General features: G+C 55.5%; 2 protein-coding genes across 6 annotated transcripts in view; one reads left to right on the forward strand and one right to left on the reverse strand.

Annotated features, from left to right (window-relative positions):
- Positions 1–6,048, reverse strand: part of TCF20 (transcription factor 20) — a 95,420-nt gene extending 89,372 nt beyond the window's left edge. For 2 of the 3 annotated variants that reach the window (XM_088837531.1, XM_088837532.1), the window contains exon 1: positions 5,739–5,869. The gene's annotated coding sequence lies outside the window, so the exon portion shown is untranslated. Of the gene's footprint in view, positions 1–5,738 lie in introns of all 3 variants that reach the window. The other variant, XM_055396680.2, reaches the window with a different exon arrangement.
- LOC148777744 (uncharacterized) lies at positions 5,059–10,783 on the forward strand. Of its 3 annotated transcripts, none has more exons than XR_016037723.1 (2): positions 5,059–5,380; positions 8,773–10,783. XR_016037723.1 is itself a non-coding variant. In XM_088837533.1 (2 exons), exons 1-2 carry the CDS (start codon positions 5,084–5,086, stop codon positions 9,110–9,112), a joined length of 525 nt encoding a protein of 174 aa, XP_088693659.1. In that variant the 5' UTR covers positions 5,059–5,083; the 3' UTR covers positions 9,113–10,783. The 3 variants fall into 3 exon arrangements, 2 of the variants coding, with proteins under 2 accessions (XP_088693659.1, XP_088693660.1); XM_088837533.1 differs by having other exon boundaries at positions 8,885–10,783; XM_088837534.1 differs by lacking the exon at positions 8,773–10,783 and adding an exon at positions 6,399–8,691.
- The last annotated feature ends 12,496 nt before the right edge of the window (positions 10,784–23,279 follow it).

The raw sequence follows: 23,279 nt of genomic DNA on the forward strand, positions 1-23,279 counted from the left end.
TGCTTCCAAACATAAAAGTGAAATCTTCCCTGAAACTGAGGTTGAGAGGTGAAAACCTTCGGACTGCCAGGGCCTTACCTCTTTTGAATTCTAGAACTCATTTTTAGCCACGTACCAGAAATCTCTCCCTACATCTAAAGGCCCTAGCATGAACTTCACAACTAATGCTAAATGTGGCAGAACTTCCCCATGTCATCCATTCTGGACCAAGATAAAATCAGGGTAAGATTATGTCTTTGGTGGGCCCAAAGAAACCGACACTAAATATATCTGTGCGGAAAAAAAAGAGCAGCACAATTCTCTATGTCCATACTCTGCTTTCCAGGTGGATGTGTGTCTTCTCCCTGACTTCTTAAGACTGGAACTACACAGGCTTTTCCCTAAATGAGTACATTAGCAACCCAAGGCTGCCTTTCTTTTTCTACTCAGGAGCAAATGTTAACAACCAACCCTCTGGTCAGGGCATGGGCTACAGTGGAAAGAACACCAGTCTTGCTGGCAAAGAACAGGGTCCTAGCCTTGACTGTCAGTGTAAAGCTACGTTAACTATGGGCAGGTCCCCACCTCCCTGGCCCCTTCCCTGAGTTGTAAAGAGGTTGTAAAGTGCCAGACGAGACGATTTCTTTCAGCTCTCTAGATAACTGCCAGACAGCACAGAAAGAGTGGGTGAAGGTATCTGGATGCCACTGGCTGGCTGGCAAAAGTGCAGAGGACGGGCCCTCTCAGCTGTGGATAACAGAGCTTCTCTGACTGCACTGTCTCCTCTCCCGCCAGAGTCCCCACTCTCAGATACTCCTGCTTCCTCCACCCCCCTATCCCACCCAAGGTCACTTGGGATCTTCTCTTTGAAGCATCATCTAGCAGAGTGTCCTACATACAGATATCACTAATTTTTGCTAGCTTCAGAAGTTTTAACCAAGAACAATGATTGTTAACACTGCAAACCAACTTCTAAACAGAGAAACGTAAACATAATTAAATGATGTCTCTAATAATACCCAGCACTCATCAATATAACAACACATCTCCATGGTTTTGCTTTTTCTTTTGCAGGGTTGGGGTGCACCGTGCATGGCTTACAGGATCTTCGTTTGAACCCACACCCCCTGCAATGGAAGAGCAAAGCCCTAGCCACTGGACCACCAGGGGAATTCCCTCCACATTTCTGGGCTTTATCAGAACAATTTTAATAAAGCACACACATTTCTCTTTCTTACCCTTTATAAAGCACCACTAATAATCCCTCTTAAGTTCTTTTGAGCCAGGTCCCCATTCACAAAGCAGAGATACATACAGAGGGAAGACTTCAACCAACCCACTTCTATTCTTTGGATTAACTTCTCAAGATGCTCAGGACTAAAGCAAATCATTTACTTTGTTTAATGCCATTTTCATCCATCCCACAAATCCAGTCTGACTACCCTACTGGCAGAAAATTCTCCAAAAGAGAGGATATCTTTATGACTACTCTGAGCAGCTTCCCTTAAGTCACTATCACATTGTCTTTTTATTCTCTTCATCACTATGTTCACTGCCAGACACACTTACTTACTGTCAACAGTTCAACTCCAGAGCAGGCTCCTTCTCTATCTTGCCCAGCACTGCACCTCCCATATTTTAGAACAGTGCTTACAAATGTTTGTCAATGAAACTTAGAACACAGAGAACCTTAATCCATATTTAGGGATGTGTTGTTCAAACACACAGAAAACAATCTTCCAATCAGGCTGATTGCAATAACTATTGCAATAACTTCCACCCTTTCCCACAGAATAACTTACATATGCAGACTGCAATAAGGATATTTTCCCCTGTAGCTAATGTTTTCTCTTTCTTAACTTTCCCACAATGAAGCATCAGATAACAAGCCACAGATACACCAATAAGTCACTTTACAGTTCATCTTCCTGCTGGGCCATGCACATTACCTACAAAGTAAACACAGCTCTAATGCAGAAAGCACTGATCGTGTTTGTCGCCATGAGAATCTTTCCACCCATACTGCATGTACCATAGGTATTAAGATGATCTTCAAACCTAATAATAAAAAAAAAAACCCTATTCAGTCTAAATGCAATGTGACCAAATTATGCTCTATGAAAGGCTTGATTTCATTATATTTCAAATGTATGACTTTTATGTGTACAGTTCTGCTCCAATATGAATAGCATTATGCGGTTTTCCTTTATTTTGTTACTTTTACCTCCACAAAAAGGAAATGAAGGCACACAGTCAGAAGCCCCAGATAGATCTAACAATCACCAAGGTGTCTTGAACAGAAGCCCCCATGAGGAATAGAGCATACTGGGGAAGGGCTGTCTTTTATAAACGTACCTTTTGAATACCATCTGGCCAAAATGAGAGCAGATACCAGATAATGATTCCTGTATACTGTAAACCAGTAACACAGACAGGAAGGGAGACAGCCTCTTATATACTGTGTCACTATTTGAGCTGACAGAAGTTTTCAGCTCAAGACAGAATGGCAGAATTGGGTATGAAAGAGAAACTTTTCTGATTAAATCGCAGGTGCACTGGCAAAACTGGCCAAGTATGAGGAAGGTGAGATTTTAGAAAACTTGCGGGGATCACTAAATCACAAGGCACAGCCTTCCTGAGTCCAGGTTTCAAATTCTTTATAACTTTTAAATTAGAAGGGAGACACAGCAGTAAATTTGGATTCCAAAGCCAACCCACTAGCTGATTTGTTTCCTGAGCTGGCAGTGAGCTACAACGGACCTAACAAAGGCATTGGAGTCAGGGGGAGGACAGTCACAACCAAACCCTGACCTCTCAGCAAAAGAAGAGCTGATCTCTCTCTCAGGTCTGCTGGGTGAAATTTGTTAGGTAAGTTAAAATGCCTTGGACAGAACATACTGGGGTATTTCTGGTTTTGTTTTTTAAAACAAACGCTCTAGCATCCTCTCCTCTCCTTAGAAAGAGAAGGTTGAACTTAGAAAAAGTCCAACTCTAATTTCTTGATCTACATTCCACCACACTTTATGAAGGTTAAAAAAAACAGGTTACAGAACCTAAAATCCTTATCTCCTGACATCTTACCGCGTTGGCAACCTTCTCTCACAAACGTACACACAAACAAACGTTTCCTCTGTAAGAGTTTTATAACTTCCCTCATAAGTTACAACAAAAATGTAAATTTATGTGAGTAGGATAACTGTCTATAATTTAAGTAACTGTAAGGTTTTTAAAAGCCCACACAAAGCAAGGTCATAATTCAAATACCAACATAAATTGTTTATTTTGGAAAACTCCAAATAATCAATCTGCACAGCCACATAAAAGCGTCTACCTATGTGACAGGCCTGATGTCAACACACAAGGAAAAGTCTACCAATCTGTCTCCAAGGTGAGCATTATGAGCATACCTCCCAAAGCTGTGACCCTTTTTGAAATGTGTGCATAGGAAGAATTGAAAAGTGGCCTAAGAAAGACATGTCACACGTTAGGCACATGTCCTTCAAGAATCCCAACACTGGAAATTTAAGACAAACAAGACCAACCTCTGAGGTAATTCCAGAAGGCCAAGCCAGTCAAAGGCATGGCCTAAGGCCCTCACACACCATAAAATCAGTGAAATTAATTGGGGTTCTTCAGCATCTGAGAGGAAGCATCCAGCTACCGTTAAGGAATAAACTGGGGATGCAAATAATTAGTGCACCCTGAGGTGATAGTTAATTCCACTAGCATGCCACTTCACAGAAGATGTTATAGAATTCCTTCTCTGAGCATACTAAAGCTGGAAATTTAGAAAGTTAGCCAAATATCCCTTGAAGGAACTTTAAATAAGATCCCTTCGTAATACTCTGCAGAGAAAGATCTTGGATTTCCTTGAAGCTAACCAACACACACAGAATCAAATACACATTATCCACAACTCCAAGTAGTCAGATGATGACTGAAAAACCTTTTCCCTAACTCCTTCCTGCAAATACAGAAAAAAAAAAAAAAATACAAGGCACATTCAGCCCAGGTTAGAATATACTTTCTGAGAGGCACAGAACAGCATCCTGGAATTTAAGGAAAAACTGCACACTGACGAAGTCCTACACTCTGTCCGAGTAGAGGATGAAAACTAAAAGGTGAGACAGGCTTTTAATAGCCAGGTAAGGAACAGTCTGCATCTCCCAGGAAGTCACCTACCACTAAAAAAAAGCATAAGACAGGAGGGACTACCTAAAACCCCTGTAAAGTTTGACCTAGAAGGGAGCCTTTATTTAATCGGACAAAACTGAAGTGTTGAGGAGGTAGGTAATTTGGTCAGGGTTATAGTTTACTTGGTGGCAAAGCTGGAAGTAGATTCCTGGGTCTTCCAGGTCGAACTTCATTCAGGGCAGTTTCCCACTTCAGCCAGCTGCCACTCCCTTTTAAGATCCTCACTGAGGATCTTAACTGAGGATCCTCCCTTTAACTCCTCACTGAGGCTGTTAACAGAAGGGTCCGATTATCATTCAAAGATCTGCCTGTTAGATAACAGCTCGAAAATTCCATCCATTTTACAAAAGTTATCAGAGGCATCTAATCTTCGCGAGGTGGGGGGGGAGGCGGTATCCTAATTTTGATCTGTCCCCTAAGGGCAAACTAAAGGGCTGCAGACAGTGCTAGTATCCACAACCACAAATTCAGACAATAATCCCCACCCACAGGCCCAGGAAGGCGGCCGCTCCTCTGCGCCGCCTCCCCACACCACCACCCCCCCGCCCCTCAACTCACTAAATTCCACTCCCATCCCGGCGCACGGGAGACATTCCACCTCCATCCCCTGCCAGAGCGGGCTGGGCCGGACCGGCCGCTCTCCTTCTACCACCACTCCCCACCGTCCCCCAAAAGATAAGAAGCCTAGAGAGCCAGGCACCCCCCCTCCCAAAACGAGCCGTCCGCTCGCGCACGGGGGACCACCGGATCCAACACGCACAGCCCTGCTCACCGCGGCGGCGGAAAAAAACCCCACGCAGGAAGGGTGTCCCGCGCTCGGCTCTCCGCCCCCGGGGGGGCCCGGGACCTTGAGCCCGGCCAGCCAGTACCTACCCTCCGCCCCCAACAGGCGAGAAGCAGCCGCGTCCACATGGCTTCAGGTGTTCACATGGCAAGAAGCGGGCCCTCGGCCCTCCCCGCGGCGGGGGCGCGCGACGGCTCCCCAGCTCCGCTCCCGCCCGCGGGAGCCCGGCCGGCCCCTCCCCAAGCCCGGCCCTCCGCCCGCCCGCCCGCCTCGCCCCCAGCAAAGCGGCGAGAGCTGCGGGATACACCCGGGGCTGCCAGGGGGCACCCCCCTAACCCGGGGCGGGCGGCGCTGACCCCGCCGACACCCCGGGCGCCGCCCGCGCACACCCGCCGCCGGTGCACCCGAGGCCGCGACGAGCAGGTACCTTTCTCCCGGCACCCTCAGGCCAGGGCCGGTGCCCAAGCCCGGTCAGACCGAGACCCCCAGCCCCCACCCCCGCCGCAGCGCCCCGAGGGTGCCAGGCCGGCCCTTGCCCCTCAGCGCCCCGAGGCCAAGGCAGGCCGCTCCTCTCTGCACTCCCGGGTCGGGTCGGGCCGGCCCCTCAGCACCCCGAGTCCTGGCCTCGGAGTCCGGGAGGCTCGGCGCACTCTCAGGTCGGGCCGGGCAAGGACCTCTGTCCGCCCCCAGCCCCGGAGGCCAAGACACCCGGCCTGGCCCCCCGCACAAGCCCTCAGCCCCTGAACCCGGCCCCTCCCCCTCGGGCGCGGGCGGCGGTTACCTGCGGGAGCCCCCCGCCCGGTCCCTCGGCCTCAGCCGGGGGCGGGAGGGGAAGGAGCGGCGGCGGCGGCCGGCGCTGCGCGGGGTGGGGGTGGGGGAAGCCTCCGCCGCCTCCAGCTCGGGCGCCCGGGGCCGGCGGCGGGGCGGGCCGGGGGGCCGCGGCCCCTCGACGCTCGCTCCGGCCCGCGCGCTCGCGCGCGCTCGCTCGCTCCCCGGTCGGGCGCGCCTCAGGGCGGGCTCCCCCGGCGGAGGCCGCGGCCGCCTCGCAGGGGCCGAAAGCCGCTCGGCTCGGGGTTTTTTCTCTCCATTCTCCCAACACACAGGAAATAACAGAGCGTCAGGTGACGCCGGACGGCCAATCGCGGGGCTCCGAGCCGCGGCGCGCGCGGGCGGGCGGGAGCGGGGCGCGCGGCGGGGGCGGGGCGCGCGGCGGGGGCGGGGCACCGGGGGGCGGGGCCGGCGGGCGCGCGCGTGCCCACCCGCGTGCGAACGCGCCGAGGCCTGCGCGCGCCTGGCCGGAGACCTACCCGCGCCCCCTCGCCCGCCCCGCCCGCCCGCCCGGCGGCCGGGGTCGCGCGCAGGCGGCGGCGGGTCCCCCTCGGCAGCTGCGGGGTGCGGCGCGCGTGTCTCGCCGCTCACCCAGTGCCATCTTGGCCCGCAGATCCCGGCCGTCCTGGGAGTGGCCGCGAGCCAACTTTCTGGGGAGTTGGTGGCCCGGAATCTCTCCTTGCGATTTCTGGAGTTCCCTCGGAGCCGCCAAAACCAGGATCGCGCCTCTGGCCCCGCGTGGGGAGCCCCACCCGCGCGGGGCCAGGGGGCCTGCTCTCTCCCCCTGTAACCTGGCTTAGTGGGGCCGGCTCCTGCCCGTCCTAGCGCCCTCCGGGCCCGCAGGCCTACTTCCCTAACCGCCCTCCACCCCTTGGCGCCGCGTGTCCTTGGATGAATGACTTGGGCCCTCTTGGGACTCAGTTTCCTCCGCAATAAAAGCAAGGATGAGGAGGCCCACCAACCTCGCCTGTAAAATAGATGCTCACCAAATGCCAGTTGCCTTTGCCTAAGGCAGCCTTAAAAAAAAAGCTGCCACGCCTGACTGGCTGGACCCAGGGTCCAGAATTAATTTGGAGATGAGGTGGAGGATTTGTGGCGCCAAGGCCTCGGGCCGTTCCCAGCCTTCTTTTGCAAATCTCATGTACGTTTTATGGAGCAAAGGAATGGTTGACTTTTTTTTTTTTAAGAAAATCTCAGTTGTAAAACAACCGGAGATGTTTCTGCTGCGTGACCCACTGCGATCACCAGTGAGATGACCAGTGAGGGTCGGTTGTGTTTGGAGTGTTTGTGATCCCCTCTGTCGCTCACCCAGAAACCTGGTCAAATTCTCTCCCCACTCTAGGCCTGTTTCTGGTTGGTACAGTGGGAAGGAGGAGCATGTGGACTAGATGTCCCTAACGTTGACTAAAACTGCTAATTCTAAATTAGGCCCCCATCTGCCCTAGATGTTAAGAGAGTATATGTGGCTTCCTTTCCTGGAGCAACCTGACTTGAAAGTAAACGAATTGGGAGAAGTGGGCAGCAGGTGGAGGCTGATAGGAAGCAGGTGTGGCCTGGGGTGCAGTTTCAGAGTATTTGAGGTACACAGCTCCCTAGGGCCTGGCTCTGCCCTTTCACCTCTCACCCCACCTAGACAGAGACATTAGCTTTGTCTTGCCCTGGGCCACCAGAAGAGGATTCTGGCTGTGGCAACACCTGCCGCCAGCAAAAGGATCCAAAGCAGGGCCTGAGTTGCTGCTGGCACCCCAGGAGGATGTGGCTGGGGAAGGCTGTGATTTCTCCTGGCTTCTGTCCAATCATACAGAGTGGGGGCTGGCTCCAATGTGGGTCAGAGCTATTCTTGGACACTTGGTCCCCCAGCACCTCCTGCATGCCAGGTGGGGTGCCGGTCTCTTCCGGGGTAGAGCTTAACAGGCCGCCAAGCCCTGCCCTCTGGCTGTTCCCATTGTTCTGTGAGTTTCATTTTCAAATTCTTTGGCACCAAGACTTAAAAGACCAGTGCTGACTTTTGTTTGAGTCAGAGCTACAGAGGGAAAGAGGGAACTCTTAGCACAGACCCATGTTTTCTGGACAAACACAGAAAGATGTGTGAGAGCTCCCATTTGGTGTTGGGAGCTCCCTCAATTTCTTGAGAGAATTCGTGAAGAAAAGGGAAGCCCACTTCCTAAGTCTCCTGCCCCCATCCTTCTCCCTTTCCTATCCCTTCTTCCTCAGCCCCTTTGGGTCTCAGACTGGGGGACCAGAACATGAAAGGGATGGTGACAAGCCATGCAAAGCCTCATTCAGAAGGGAAGGAATGCAGACAGGTAACTCAAGTCCAGGCTTTTGTTTGTTCCTGCCTCCTGTCCTGAGACTGACCCTACAGCCCCCTCCCCCCGCCTACTCTGGACCCTGCTGGAAAATGGCTAGCTAACCTCCGACCTGGAAACTTCCCCAGTCCTCAGGCCGGGCAGCCTGGACATCTTCCCCTTAGCAGCCTACCGCTCTCCCTTCCAGTGTCATCTGGAGAGAGAACACGTGCGGGCATCATGACCGACACAGACTTGGGCTGTGGTCTCTCTGAGCCTTGGTAAAAGGGGACAATGTGGCCTCACTCATAAGGTGTTATGGGGATCTAAAGAGACGGATAAAGAATCCAGTACAGTACCAGGCACACATTAGCAATAGCAAGTTACATGATACGGACAAACAAGCAGACTGAGGTTCAGAGAGCCAGTCAGTCACTGGTAAAGACCCCATAGTGGCCAGAGCACAACTCACCGGGGGCCTCTTTGACCACATTGGTGTCTTCCATTGTTCTCTCACTGTCTCATCTGTGAGAAACCTGTTTTTCCGACCATGCTTGAACAACAGTAGATTAGTTGGGTTTTTTTTTTTCTTTTTCTCCCTCTCTCTCGTCTAACCCAGTCCCCTCGAAAAATACTTATTGAACTGAATCAGTGGTTTCAATTCCAGAAGCAAAATTAATCCTTTCCCTCCTCCCCCAGCTCCGAGATGGCTTTTGGAAACCCCGTGTCACTCCCTTTATTACAAACTCCTCTGCCCTCCGCCAGGCGCCTGAGCCGCTCCGGGATTACAAATGGAGCCTCCTGCCTCTAGGTCAGTGATTCCGCTACCATCTGTCAGCGCGGATTGATTGAGGAGACTGGCCCTGCCCGGCATATCAGTGACTTGTGCGAAGTGAGTCGGCTGCGGAGCCTTCAGCGGCAGGCGGATGTCCTTCCTCTGGTTCCCTGGCTCGCTCTCGAGCACACGTACCGCCCGCGCGCACCTTTCTCCTTCAGTGGGCCCCAGCTCTCCTTCCTCTTGGGAGGGGCCTCCTGCTAACTGAAGACGAAGGCGGAGGCCTCCTGGAACTCCTGCTCGTAGGCCTCCAGGAGACGACGTACCAAAAAAAGCCTCCGCTTACCGGAAGTGGGGGAAGCCCCCACCCGCATCCTGCAGAGCCTGTCCCCAGGCAGGCACTTTCCCCACGCAGAGCGCAAACAGCAAGGGTGGCCAGAACCTCTGTGGGCACGCCTTCCTTCCACACAGAGCACCTGTGTGCCAGGCTGCGGGCCTTGATGGAGGAAGGACCTCAGAACAGGTCTTTCCCAGGCAAGGGCAGGGCGGGCAGGAAGGCGCAGGGGGTGGGGACGGCTCCAGATAGAGTGTCCGGGAATCCCAGGACGGAGCCACGTGCGGACAGCCGCTGCAGTTCCCAGGAGAACTTCAGCGCAGGGCCATGGGAACTGGAGATGGCGGTGCAGAGGTGGGCAGGGGTGGGATCCTACAGGGCCTAGTACCTGGGACACTTGGTTTCACGGGGTCCCCCAGTGACCTCTGACCCGGAGCTCTGCCCCTCAATCCTGCCCTCCCCCTCATTCCTCCAGGGCTCAAGTGGTGGCTGCCTCCTCCTTCGCCCTCGCTGGTTGCACTGGGCTGTCTGTGCTCGCATCCGTTCTTTCCCACAGGACCGTGAGCACCGGCAGGCAGACCCCTCTGCTTCCCTCGGGTCTCCGGCATTCCAAGGCAGGGCCAGGCACCATCACCATAACAACGATCCCATTAGAAATGGATCCCCAGCCCAGAAGAATCCAGGCTCACTGGGAACAGGCACTGTGGGTTTGCAGTGACACGATGAGGCTGGTACTATTCCCATCTCCACTTTACAGATGGGACCACTGAGACACAGAGCTGGACGGCCTGTCCCAAGTCACACTGCTCGGAAGAGGCCGAGCTGGGTGTGGAGCCCGGGTCTTTAGAGGTTGCACTCTTAACCACCAAGTTTCCCAGCACTCATAAACATGGGAAAGATGGATGGACACAGACAGTGGGCCCCAAAGCGTGCAGGCAGATGGGGAAAGAGATGGGAGGGCACACAGCAGGGTGGGAACCGGCCTCTCCCCAAAGTAACACTGTAAATCCCTGGAGCCTGGGCAGTTTGCAGGCGTTGGACCCTCAGACCCACACCTGGAAGACCACGGCCTGACCACCAAGCAGGGGCCGGGCATCAGCGTACTCAAAACACTGGAGAAGACCCAGCTAAGCAACGGGAGGCCCCTATCACGGGACAGATCACCCTTCAGCTCACTCCCCACTCCTGCCACCCGTGGCTCGAGTCTCCCTGGGAAGTCCCTGGCGTGGTGGCCCAGCACAGGGCGCTGAGCTGGGGGCCTAGCCTGGTATTACTGACAGTGTCTTTCAGCAAATCATCCGATGGCCCAGAGTCTCATTTCTTCAAATCGGAACGGGTGGGAAGAAGGGCCGAGTGGTCTGCCTGCCTCCGGGAAGTTGGGTCCCTTACCTGGCCAACCTCAGTCACTCCTCCCACCCCCAACCTTATGAGGCAGGGATTGCCATCTTCATGGTGCAGAGCAGGAAATGGGACACACAGAGAGGTTAAGAAACTTGCCGGAGGTCACACAGCTAGCAAGCCGCAGAGATAGTCTGAACTCAGCCTTCTGGCCCTGGAGCCCCCGCTGAGTCACTTGCAGCCCAGCAAAGTATTAAACTGAAGATGAAACAATCTAACAATAGTAGTGACAAAGGCGTGTTCTAAGCGCTTCACCTGCATTAACTTGCTTAATCCTCACCAAAGCTCCATGAGGTGAATACTATTATTAGCTCATTTCGCAGATAAGGAAACTGAGTCACAAGGCAGAGAGGAAATCTGAACCCAGGCAGGTCGGACTGCGGAGCCCCTGCATGGCTTTATCACAGGCGAACAATAGGGAGGTTCCTTTCCATCGGGATTATTTCTGCTTGAAAGCTCAAGACTTTTAGCCCCGTCCCTGTTGGGCTCCACGGGAAGGCAGTGCTGCATGCTGAGGCATGCTGGGAAAAGACTTTGTTCCGTCCTGTTCTGTTGACACGCTCTTCACTTTAAGCCTGAAACCCCAGCTTCCTGCGAAGATTTCAAACCGTGGAGAAAATACGTAGCCATGATAACAGCCACAACTTCCCGCGCCTCCAGTGTTCCCCACGCTTGGGGCTCCGTGTGTGTGTCCTCACCCTTGACCCTTCACGACACCCAAGTAGCCCCCCGCTTCACAGCTGAAGACACTGAAGCCCATAACTGCTAACAAGATGCCCCCCCGCAATGGCACACAGCTGCCAAGTTGCAGCTCCGGGTCATTCTCGAGAGTCCCGGTTCTTCAGACCGCATTGGCCTCACCCCTCCGTGGGGGGCACACAGGTTGCCCTGGCATGCTGGGCTTTGATGGAGATGCTGCTGTTGCTCTTCGACTGCACATGTCACAACTCCCGGGCCACAGGGAAAGCACTGGGACGCAGGTGTGGGAAGCGTGGACGCCAGCGTCCGCTCCGCTCCACCTCCCTCCCTCCAGGGACTCAGGCGTGGCTGCCCCGAGGTGAGAGCCTTCTGGAAGCAGTCCTGCCCTGTGAGGTTCCACATCACTGTCTGCGTCTCCCCAGGAGCTCGCAGGATAACTCCAAGGCACATGTGTGATGCCGGGGAAATAGAAAGCAGCCAAGTCAGTGGATTCTCCAACTCCCAGCTGGTCTTCTGGATGGCAGCTTCTCTTCCCGGCCCACCCCTCCCTGCTGCAAACTCATTACAGTTTCCAGAAGCCAGCTTTGACCCTACTCCCCCCACCTCAGGCTCAAAGGTTGTTGGTGGGTCCCAAGGAATTTCAGAATTCAAGTAAATTCTCAAAGCCCTCGTCTGGCCCCCGCCACCTCTCCAGCCTTCTCCCACATGTCCCATCCTGCTTCTTTGCCAAACCAAAAGAGTCGTGTCCCCACCGTGTGGCTGTCTGCTACCCAAAGCAGGAAGCCCTTCCCTCTTCCCTACAGACTGAAATCATGCCTTCTTTCAAGTCTCACGCAAATGCTACCACCTCCACAAAGCCTTACCTTAACACTCATCATAAATTCATTCAACAAACAGTAATTGAGCCCTCACCATACATGAAGTCTTGAGCCCAAGGGTCTCTATTGTCATGGAGCATATAGTCCCCTGGGACCATTAGAGCAAAAATCATCACATAACGAATCATTTGGTATTAGCCATGAAGGAGACACAGAAGATGCAGGTTTGATCCCTAGGTCAGGAAGATCCCCTGGAGGAGGAAATGGCAACCTAGTCCAGTATTCTTGCCTGGAGAATCCCATGGACAGAAGAGCCTGGTGGGCTGCAGTCCATGGTGTCTCAAAGAATCAAACATGACTGAACGACTAAGCACGCATGCAAGCACGCATGCACGCACAATACACATTGATAAGAAAGCGGGCAGGTGCTCAGAGGGTATGTAATAGGAGCCAGGTCTTGGGGGATCCAGGACATTTGAGCTGAGACTTGTAGGACAGATAGGAGGTTGCCAAGCAATAAGGTTGGAGGAGAGAGCTCCAGGCAGTGGGCACAGCACGGGCAAAAGCCCTGAGGCAGGAGGGAGCGAGCAGATTTCCAGGAAGGGAAAGGAGGCTAGTGCAATTCAAATGAAATGAGTAAGCTGGAGGTGCAGCTGGAGCAAAACAGTGCAAACCGCGAAAGGCTTGGGGACCTATCCCAAAGACAAAACGAGGAACTGCAGAAGGTTTCCAAGTAGAGAAAAGAGTCAGTGTTCATTTATAAACGATCCTGCCAATTGCTCCATGGCTGAGTGTCTTCTGAAAAGCCCATGCTTTGCATCCAGCCGCCCCTGACCCTTGGCCGTCTGGTCATTTAGGGGTGGAGTTTTCAATCCCTTCCTCCCGGACTGAGCTCTCAAGGGTAGAGCTGACCTCTGGGTCTCCAGCATCATTCTTCGTGTGTGGAGCTGCTCCAAAACTGTTTGTGGAATGAGCTAACAGACACGACACTTACCAGCTTTTCCCCGGAAGGGGCCAGGCTGCCTGGGGGGGCCTTCCACATTCTCTGGAAATCACAAAATTCAAGGGTTTCAGTGAGGTCACTCCTCAGGGAGCCCTTGCAAGTACAGGCGGCATCTCACTGAAGCCCGCATCCAGGGCCAGCACCCAGCCATGACACCACACTGGCGTCTGCCTGTGACCGTGTCCCAAATGACCAGAAACAGAACTGAAAGAGCCCAATGGCTGTAAGGTGCTTTCGAGTTTACAAAGCACATTTCACACACGCAGCCTCACACAGGATCAACCCTCATGGGTGGATTTGGTTCCTGACCTGTTTTAAAGATGGGGAAACTGAGGCCCAAACAGGGGAGGGTTTCTGAAAAGTCATCTCAAAGCCAAGACTGGAACCCGACAACCATTCAGGCTATGTATGGTCCCCATGAGGTTAAGAGAGCGTTCCGGAAGCTTCTTTTGAAAAATGTTTTAAAGTGACATATTTCATCAGGATGTCTGTCACGCCAGCAGTGGGAGCCAACACACCAATTCTCGCAGGCCGTTCCCCCTGCATGTCAGATCTGTTGCACGCTCAGCCCCAGGCCCTGGCGGCTTAGCCCAGGGCGTGGGAGGGGCCTGAGTGATGGAGCCTCAGATCCCTGGGCTGGGTGCTGGCACAAAGCAGGTGCTTGGGAGACTCAAGAGTTCCCCAGGGCAACCTGGGTGGATTGGAGGGCTAACAATAGAGAACATTCCTACAGCTCTCCTGTGCACCAGGAGCCACGCTCAAGAGTTACCTGCATTGGCTCAGGTCTTCCTTACAACAAGCCTTAAGAGGTGAGTACCACAGTCACCTTCACTTTTGTTGTTGGGCTTCCCGGGTGGCTCAGAGTTGGACATGACTGAGTGACTAACACTTTCTTTCAGTTTTGTTGTTGTTTAGTCACTCAGTCGTGTCCAACTCTTTGTGAATGAACCTTGGACCATAGCCTGCCAGGCTCTTCTGTCTGTGGGATTTTCCAGGCAAGAATACCGGTGTGGGTTGCCATTTCCTTCTCCAGGGGCTCCTTCCGACTCAGGGATTGAACCCATGTCTCCAGCATTAGCAGGAGGATTCTTTACCACTGAGCCCACCAGGGAAGCCCAATTATCCCCACTTACAGATGTGGAAACTGAGGCTCAGAGCAGTAACTAATTAGACTGCAGTCCCACAGCCAGAGAGTGGCAGAGCTGGGATTTGAACCCTTTAAGAAACCCCATGCCCTGGCTAAGTAAAAGTGGGCAGAGACGTCCCTAGCAGAGGAAATGACAATTATGCATCCTCCAGGACTGGGACCACATGGGGCACCCCTCCCCCACACACCTGATGACCATTATTTTTTTTTCCCTTCTTTCTTTTCTGTTTTTTGCTTTTTCTTTTTTATTTGATGACTGTTATTTGGGGCTTCCCTGGTGACTTGAGGACTTCCCTGGTGGCTCAGATGGTAAAGCGTCTGCCTACAATGCAGGAGACCCGGGTTCGATCCCTGGGTCGGGAAGATCCTCTGGAGAAGGAAATGGCAACCCACTCTAGTACTCTTGCCTGGAAAACCCCAAGGATGGAGGAGCCTGGTAGGCTACAGTCCATGGGATTGCAAAGAGTAGGACACAACTGAGTGACTTCACTTTCTTTCTTTCTGGTGGCTCAGTGGTAAAGAATCTGCCTTCCAATGAAGGAGATACAGGTTTGATCCCTGGGTCTGAAAGACCCCCTGGAGAAGGAAATGGCATCCCACTCCAGTATTTTTGCCTGGGAAATCCCAAGGACAGAGATGCCTGGTGGGTTAGAGTCCATGGGGTCGCAAAAGAGTCGGACACGACTGGGCGACTACACCATAGCATTCTTGTTCCAGTGGTGTGCTGGCATAGTAACTACTTCATTGCAGGCTTCACGTCTCCCGAGCCTCCTTCTCCCACCTCTACCCCATGGTCTCTGGGCTCCTTTACCTGTCCTGCTACCTGTGAGCTCCAAGCATTAGAATCTATCCCACCTCCGTTATGGTAGTTAGGTGGGGTGTACAACAGGCTTCCCAGGTCATTCAAGTGGTAAAGAACCTGCCTGCCAATGCAGGAGACATGAGATTTGGGCTTGATCCCTGGGTCGGGAAGATCCCCTGGAGGAGGGCATGGCAATCCATTCCAGTGTTCTTGCCTGGAGAATCCTATGGACAGAAGGGCCCGGCAGGCTACAGTCCATAGGGTCACAAAGAGTCGGACATGACTGAAGAGACTCAGCACACATGCATGGCGTATCCAAAAGAAAGGGCGGGCAGAGAGTGATGCTGCCTTGAGAAGCTCCCTAAGCCCTGGAGATTCAGCTTTTTCATCTGAGGAGTGGGGACGTTAACATCGCCCACCACAGAGGGCTGCATCCACGCAAGTGCTTACTCTGCGACCTCGCACCTGAGTGCTGGTTCCCTTATTCTGACTTCAGGTGCCCTCTGAGGTGGAATCACTCGTCCCGTGAGCAGGCAGCATCGGTCACCCAGCACAGCACAGTAGGACAAGGAATGAGCAGTCTGCTGCTGCTGCTAAGTCGCTTCAGTCGTGTCCGACTCTCTGCAACCCCAGAGACGGCAGTCCACCAGGCTCCCCCATCCCTGGGATTCTCCAGGCAAGAACACTGGAGTGGGTTGCCATTTCCTTCTCCAATGCATGAAAGGGAAAAGGGAAAGTGAAGTCGCTCAGTCGTGTCCGACTCTTAGCGACCCCATGGACTGCAGCCCACCAGGCTCCTCCGTCCACGGGATTTTCCAGGCAAGAGTACTGGAGTGGGGTGCCATTGCCTATCTGACCCCAAAGTTCGAGAAGAGGGAGGACAGAGGAACCCTTTGGGTCTTCCAGGCAGCTTAGCATCACCCTGCTGGGTGTAGCTGGACGTGCCTCCCAAGTCCTGTACCCGCCCACTCCCACGACTAGCCCCAGACGGTGCACGTCGAGTGGTGTGGGGGAAGCCCTGTGCCCTCCTGGGTGCCCCTATCTCACTGGACCTGATCAGCCCCCTCCTCCAGCCCAGGTGAGGGATGCTGGTGGGGCGGGAGGAGCAGTGGGAAGGCTGGATGCCCACGTTGTTCAACTGTGGGCTGACTGCAGAATGGAAGGGAGGAAAGCATCCTTTCTGGAAAAATCTGGACAGAGGACACCTGCCCAAGTCACAGCCTTCATGGAAGCCAGCCAAGAAAACCAAAGAGACCAGAGAAATGGGCGGCCCTTACAGCAGCTGACAGGTGAGCGAGCCCAAGCCCCCATCAGACAGACCTAGGGTGGGGCCACGACTGACTTGGAGCCCCAGGTGTGTCTGAGGCTCTGCCCTGTATAAAGGGGTGTCTGGTTCCAGGTGGCCCATTGACAGTGGTGGGTGGGCCCTTGTGTTCCTCGTGCCGCACACCCCAGCCTTCCAAACCCTCTGGTCTGGCTCACAGTACCAAGAGTGCCAGCTTAGCCTTGCCCAGAAAACAGCAAGTCTCTGGGGCTCTTCCCTGCTTGCTTCTGGCTTCTGGGATCCCCTGCCCACCCCACCCCCACCCTCACGTTAGTCAGTTACTGTATTCAGTAAGATACTACATAGTTATGCAATTAGAACAGAGCCTGCCTGACTCACAGTGAGAGTTCCTGTGTGTGTCTGTGTGCGTGCATGCGCGTGCGTGCGTGCTAAGTCGCTTCAGTTGTGTCCGACTCTGCGATCGCATGGACTGTAGCCCACCAGGCTCCTCTGTCCATGGAATTCTCCAGGCAAGAATACTGGAGTGGGTTGCCATGCCCTCCTCCAGGGGATCTTCCCCGCCCAGGGATCGAACCTGCGTCTCTTACATCTCCTGCATTGGCAGGTGGGTTCTTTACCACTAGCACCACGTGGGAAGCCCAAATGCTCATAAATATTAGTTATTATTACCAGGCATGATTATCTTCGCCACTTTACAGCTAGGGAAACCGAAGTTCAGAAGGATTGAGTGACTGGCCCACAGACATGAGATGCTACACTCTCTTGGGCTGACTTTTCTTTGAGCTAACAGTTTTTGGGTGGCTCTTGGGGAGCCGGGCTCTGGGCTGACTCCTCTGTGAGAGTTATCTCCCTTAATCTTCACCACAGCCCTGTGGCCAGGAAATCGAGGCTCAGAGAGGGCAGGTGATTTGCCTGAGGCAACCCAGCTGGTAAATGGCAGAGCCAGGGTTGAAGTAGGCAGCCCGGCTCCTTTTGTGAACTGGGGAGAGTAGTGGCCCTGGCCTCTTGCAGGAACTTCCAGTCACGTCAGGGTCCCAGGCTAGAGAAGCTGCTCCAGGAACCCTCGCTCAAGTTGGGACCAGGTGGCTACCCTGATTCCCCAGCAACGCTGGCCCCGGCTCAGAGAGGGGACTGGGCTGGCTCTGGGTGCCAGAGATGTCCTGAGACTGCAAATTAGGAGGAGACCCAGGCTGGTCCTTAAACTCCCAGGCAGTCCAGGAATCCCAACAGTACAAGGCCAGCCTGCAAGGCTGATTTGGGAGGAGCTGGAGTGAGCCAGCTTTGTGGGCAGCCTGCCCACTCTCATCAGGTCAGTCTCTCCCTCCTCCAGAACTGGCTCCCGCTGTCCCTCCCCCTCCCCTTCCTGGGCTTCAGCCACTCGAGGTGACTGGCCTTTCACACCTACAGCTCTGCTGTTGCTCTTCCTTCCGGTGATACACCTTCCTCTGCCTTAGCCTGGCAGACTCCTACTCATTCTCCAAGACCTTCAAACGGCACCTCCTCTCTGAAGCCCCTCTTGATTGACTTGTCAGAATTCACAAGGGTACCCTCGGGGGAACTTTTTGTTGTGCCTCTAGGTTGCTGGCCCAGCCATTTTCCTCACAGCGACGGCTGCCATTCGCTGAGCACCTGCTGTGTACAGGCACGGCACCTGTAGTCTCCTTAACCCCATACCAAGCCTGCAGGAAGCGCTTACTACTAGTAAGTCACTGCATCTCTGAGAGATTAAACAACTTGCCTAAGATCATATAGCTAGAGAACGGCCAGGGAGAACTGTAACTCAGGTCTGCCTGCAAAGCTCCTGGGGTCCATCAAATTGCAGGCATACAGAGGAGAGGGGCTTGCTGTGCATCTCCCTTCTATGTAGGCCGGAGGGGTGGGCACACAGCTCCAAGGGGGCAGGCTCTGTGAGCCTGGACTGGGTGAAATGAGCTGACTGGCCAGTTGGAACCTCGCCTGGCGCTCCCAGCACCTCTGGCAAAAGGCTCTGGAGCCCAAGCCTGGAATAGACCCAGAACCTCAGCCTTGAGGAGAGTCTATCAACTGTTCCTTCCTTTTCCATCTGGCAAAGGAGGCTCTAGGTGGGCAGCTGCCCCTCACACACAGCTCCTGGCTCCCCCATGCAGGTTGCTTGTGGGCCTAGGACCTGAAGACAACTTGGGGAGATGAGCAAGCCCACCACCACCAATTTTCAAAGGGGACATTAGCCACAGGAGGCTCTCCAGCTCGGGGCAGATGTTCCGGCCACAGACACAGCTGTGACTTGTCCCCACAGGTCAGGCTCCATGGGGGAAAGAATCCCCTTCTGGCGGGTTTGTCCAAAGGAAGTGAGCCCATGACCACTTCCAGGGTGCGAGGCGGGGCAATGTTCCATCTTGGTGGCCCGCCTTCCTGGGGTATCGGCGAGTCTGGATCTGCGTCCAGCCCACCCACCACCCCTGGTTTCCAGGCACAAACCTCTGTGCTCAGCTGTAGGCAGGTTCTGGGAACACTGAGGATGTCTTAAAATTCCTGTCGCCCAGGACCTGACAGTGATGCTTCTCACAGCACTGCGTGTGTGTGTGTGTGTGTGTGTGTGTGGTGAGGATGGGCAGGCCCCCAGCTCATTCACACTGAAGGCAGAGAAGGCTTCCTGGAGGAGGCTAACTGAGTCCAGAAGGACTTGACCAGGTGAGAGAGGCTGTGAGGAAGCAGCTCCTGAGGACGGAGACCCAGAATGAGAGCCACAGCCTGAGGCCTAGTGTGCGACAGGCCAGACCCAGAGGGCCACAGCCTTCCCCCCGACCCTCCATGTCAGGTGGGCTCCTGCCTCGACTGCTCCCATCCCTACTGGGGCCTGAGGTCTATGGCCCAGCCCTCTCTGTGTCCTCTGACCTGCTGTATGCTTGCTCCTGCCTCCGCCTGAGCCCTGTTGGCAACCACAGCTAAAGGGCTATGGCTGCCCTCAGCTGGGGTCAGGCTCACGCACTCTGCCCTCATGGCTCTGTCAGAGGAGACGGGGTCCCGGGACGCTCTGCCATCACCCGCCTAGCCACAGAACCCATGGCCCGCCTCCTGCAGCTGGGGCAGGCCCATCTCTGGCCTCGAGAAACCCCCTCTGAGCCCCAGCCCCTGGCTGTCTGTCTCCAGTTACCCTGGGGAAGCAGCTTGGGTGGATGTAGCCTTCTGAGACCTCAGGCCGCCCCAGTCAAGCGCATGACAGGACGGTGACCCTGGGTTGGAGAGACAGCCAAGAGGGGAATGGCTGGGGGTCAGGAAAACCCCCGCTGGGGGCCTCCCGCGGAGTGAGGAGGGGGCTGGTGGGCCCGGGAGGAGGGGGAATCAGCTCCTCCCCACCATGCTGGCCTGTCTGTCTCCAGCACTTCACTGTAAAAATAAATGGAAGAAGCACACGCCAGACAGGAAAAAAAGGAGGAAAAAAAAAAAGCCCCAAACCACCCCACATGGGGCTTCCTCGGCGGGTTTGGGCCAAGGCCTTGGCCTGGGTTACTCACTGCCGCTTCTCCCAGGGAAGCTGCTGGAGCCAAATTTGCATTTACCACAAACAGAGACAACACAATGTCATAATCCTTCTCCTGTCATTCTCCCCTCTCTTCCTCCTCCCACCTCAGACACACACACACGCACACGCTAACACAAAATGACGGCTCCCTCGACAGCCTGAATGAGCAAAGCCCTAGCTCGGCCTCTTAATCGTTGGCGCTTCTCTCCGGCCCGGTGCTCCATGCCCCTCGCCCAACTTGGAGCGGACCACCCACTGCCCCGTCCTTTGTCCCGAATCACCGCTGACAAATGGCCTGCTGGAGGGGAGGAAGAAGCCTTAGAGATAACGGTGGTGGTGGTGGTGGTGGTGGGGTTGGGGGGGTAGCAGCCAGCCTCCACCCCCTGCCGCCTCTGTACCCTCAAGGCTGGGGTCCCGGCCGCAGGATGCTGGCCGGACTGGAGGGGACCGGAGGGGATGGGCAGCGAGAGTGACTCGGCCCCTGGGACTCTGACCCGGAGCCCTGGCCTTCACGCCCCTGCCCTGCCCCTGCCGCCCCGGCCTCCCGGGCTCCCAGAGCAGCGCCCCCGCCCGCCTCTCTCGCCCCTCCTCTCCCGGCCACCCTCCGGGCCCTGCTCTGAACATCCCCCGCGCTCCCCTCCCGCTACCGCTCTTTATGGCAGTTTCAAAGCTGCAGCCGCCACTCGAGCAGCTGCGGCCTTTGATGGGGGACAAGGCAGTGAAGGCCGCCCGGGAGGCCCCTGCCCGCCCGGCCCCGGCCCGGCCCGCCCCCGGCCGCCCCCGCCGGGAGCCTGGGCCAGGCAGCGCGGCGCGGTGGAGCGCCCAGCGGGCACGCCTCACACGCCAGAGCAAACTTTCGTGACCGCAGGGAGAGACACGGCACACACGCCGCCTTTACCTTTGCAGCAGCATCCTTCCGGCCACTTGCTCCAGACCCCTCCAACAGCCCCCCGGCCCGGGGGAGGAAAACAACTCCGGCGCGAGGCTGGGGAGGAGGGGGAGGGAAACAAGGAGCAGGAGAAGGAAAGGGGGGCAGTTTCTCTCTTCTCTCAGCCTCCTCGCAGCGCCTCCTGCCCGAGCCGGCAAGTGAAGTCACAGGGCCGGGGCGGTGACATCAGCTGAGCCTCTGACATCACGGGCCCCTGCCCGATCTCACCTCTGCAGGGTGGAGATGGAGGAGCAGCGGGGAGGGGGGATGGATGGAGGAGGGAAGGGAGCACTGATCTCTCTCCATCGCCCTCAAATGCGGAGAGCGTGCCAGCGTGGTAGTGGTGGGGGAGCTGGGGAGGGGCGGGCAGCTCATCTCTGAAGAATTATGTTTTATCTCTATAGATAGGGGAGATTATGTGTCTATTTATAATTGGCCCTTGAGGGAATGGCTTAAAAGAGGCGAACGCCCTCCAAGACGAGAAGCACACCTCACCCCACCGTTCTTGGTGCCCAGCAGGTAAAGGTCAGCAGTCATGAGCACCTACTGTGTGCGGGAACTCGCACTCAGCCTCTTGGGCAGTGATGGCAAAGACCTGGTGTGGCTCCAGGAGGGGAGGGCCTCCCCGAGGCCACGCAGCAGGAAAATGAGCTGGGATTTGAGGTTGGGGCACAGAGGGTGAGAAAGGCCAGTTCACAGCCAGCACGGGGGCCCAGAGCTTGAGCGGGGGCCAGCCAGGCAGCCCTGGGGCCTCCTGAAGCCTTTCTCCAGCTGCTGGAGCGAGGCCTTGGGTTTGATCACTCAGCCTAGGCTGCCTGTCCCCTCCACCCCCCCAGGAACGATGGGCTTCCCCGGGGCAGGCAGAGTGCCCCAGATTGCATCTCCAGGGGTGGCAGCAGCAGGCAGCCTGCCCTCGGCGTGCGGCCAGCAGTGCCGGTTCAGTGGGCTGAGCACCCACTACCACGTGCGGTCCCTGCAGCAGGCGTCCACACCCCTTCTTACTCCGTGGCCGTGCCTAAGAGGGAGACACCAAAGCCCCATATCAAGACAGGGAAACTGAGGCCCAAGGCACGGTGGGACAAAACAAAGACCCAGGTGTCTAGTGCCTAGGCACAAGACCATGGCCAGATTCTTGGCCCTGCAGTGCCCTCGGCCTGAGCCGCTTCCTCCATGGCTGTGCAGACCATCTGGATGCCCACTTCCTTTCAGGAAACTGCGTGCTCGAGCCTCTGCCCTCTGATGAGTGCCCGCACAATCCACTCTGCTGTGCTCCCTTCAGCTCAAGACCCCAACCCCACAGGCCCCCTAAGGCAGCACCCTCCTCCTGGCACCGCGGGGCGTCTGGGCTGCTGACTACTGACTGCCCCGACTCAGCTCACAGCTTCGTCCGAGCTCCGGGGACTGGCATCGGCCAAGGACCTACGAAGCGCCAGGCTCCAGTTATCTCACTTCATCCCTCCCATGTCCCAGACGTCAGGGGCAGAGGCCAGGAGGCCGGGCTGCTCCCGCTGTCTGGAAAGTCATTCCCTTTCTCCCAGGCTTTCCCTGAAGCCCAGAGCAAATGGCTCCACCTCAGTTCTCAGGACTCCAGCCATGCTTTGCACTGGTCCTTTCCCCACCTGGTGGCTCAGTTGGTAAAGAATCCGCCTGCAATGAGGGATACCTGGGTTCGATCCCTGGGTTGGGAAGATCCCCTGGAGAAGGGCAAGGCTACCCACTCCAGTATTCTGGCCTGGAGAATTCCATGGACTGTACAGTCCATGAGATGGAAAAGAGCTGGAGACGACTAAGTGACTTTCACTTTCCCCCACCAGGGCCTGACATGGTGCAGAATCTACACCAGGCACTCAGTAAATTGGCCCTATTCACAGAAAATGCGCACACAAGCGCAAACCCCAGGGAGCAGACAGGAGAAACAACTCCATTCAGTTCCCTAAACAAACCACGTTCCCTCTCGCCTCCAGCCTTGGCACCTGTGGTTCCTCTGCTTGGAACACCTCACCCCACCCTCCCCCATTCCCTGGCCACAGGAGGGTCTCCACTGAGACATCGCTTCCTCTAGAAGCATTTCCTGAATCCCAAGTCCAAGTGAGGTGTGACTTTCCATGTTTATCCCCCGTTGTAGCTCTTACTCTGTCCTGGGAGGCAGCAGGAAGTGATGAAAAGAGGGTGGGGCTCCAAGGCAGAAGGCTGGGGTTCAAATCACGGCTCCCCAGCTCCCTCACTGCGTGACCCTAGACAAGCACGTGACTCCTCCAAGTCTGTTTTCTCCTTTGTGAAGTGGGGCCAAGTGCTGGTGGGAGGGCCTCAGCGCAATGCATACCCTCAACAGACCCAGCAAAGCCGCTTCTCCCTGTTCACCTGCCTGCCTCGCCAGCCAGGCTGTGACGCCAGCCAAGCAGATGGCTCTGTTTGGTTTTCTGACCCCTGGCATGGTACCAGCACACAGTGCGCACTCAAGAAATCTGCACTGAGGAAATCAGGCAAGGTTGGTCGACACAGGGGCTTTTCATGT

This window comes from Moschus berezovskii, chromosome 6 (assembly GCF_049115385.1).
Source record: "Moschus berezovskii isolate FMDL1 chromosome 6, NW_MosBer_1.0, whole genome shotgun sequence".
Taxonomy (NCBI): Eukaryota; Metazoa; Chordata; class Mammalia; order Artiodactyla; family Moschidae; genus Moschus; species Moschus berezovskii.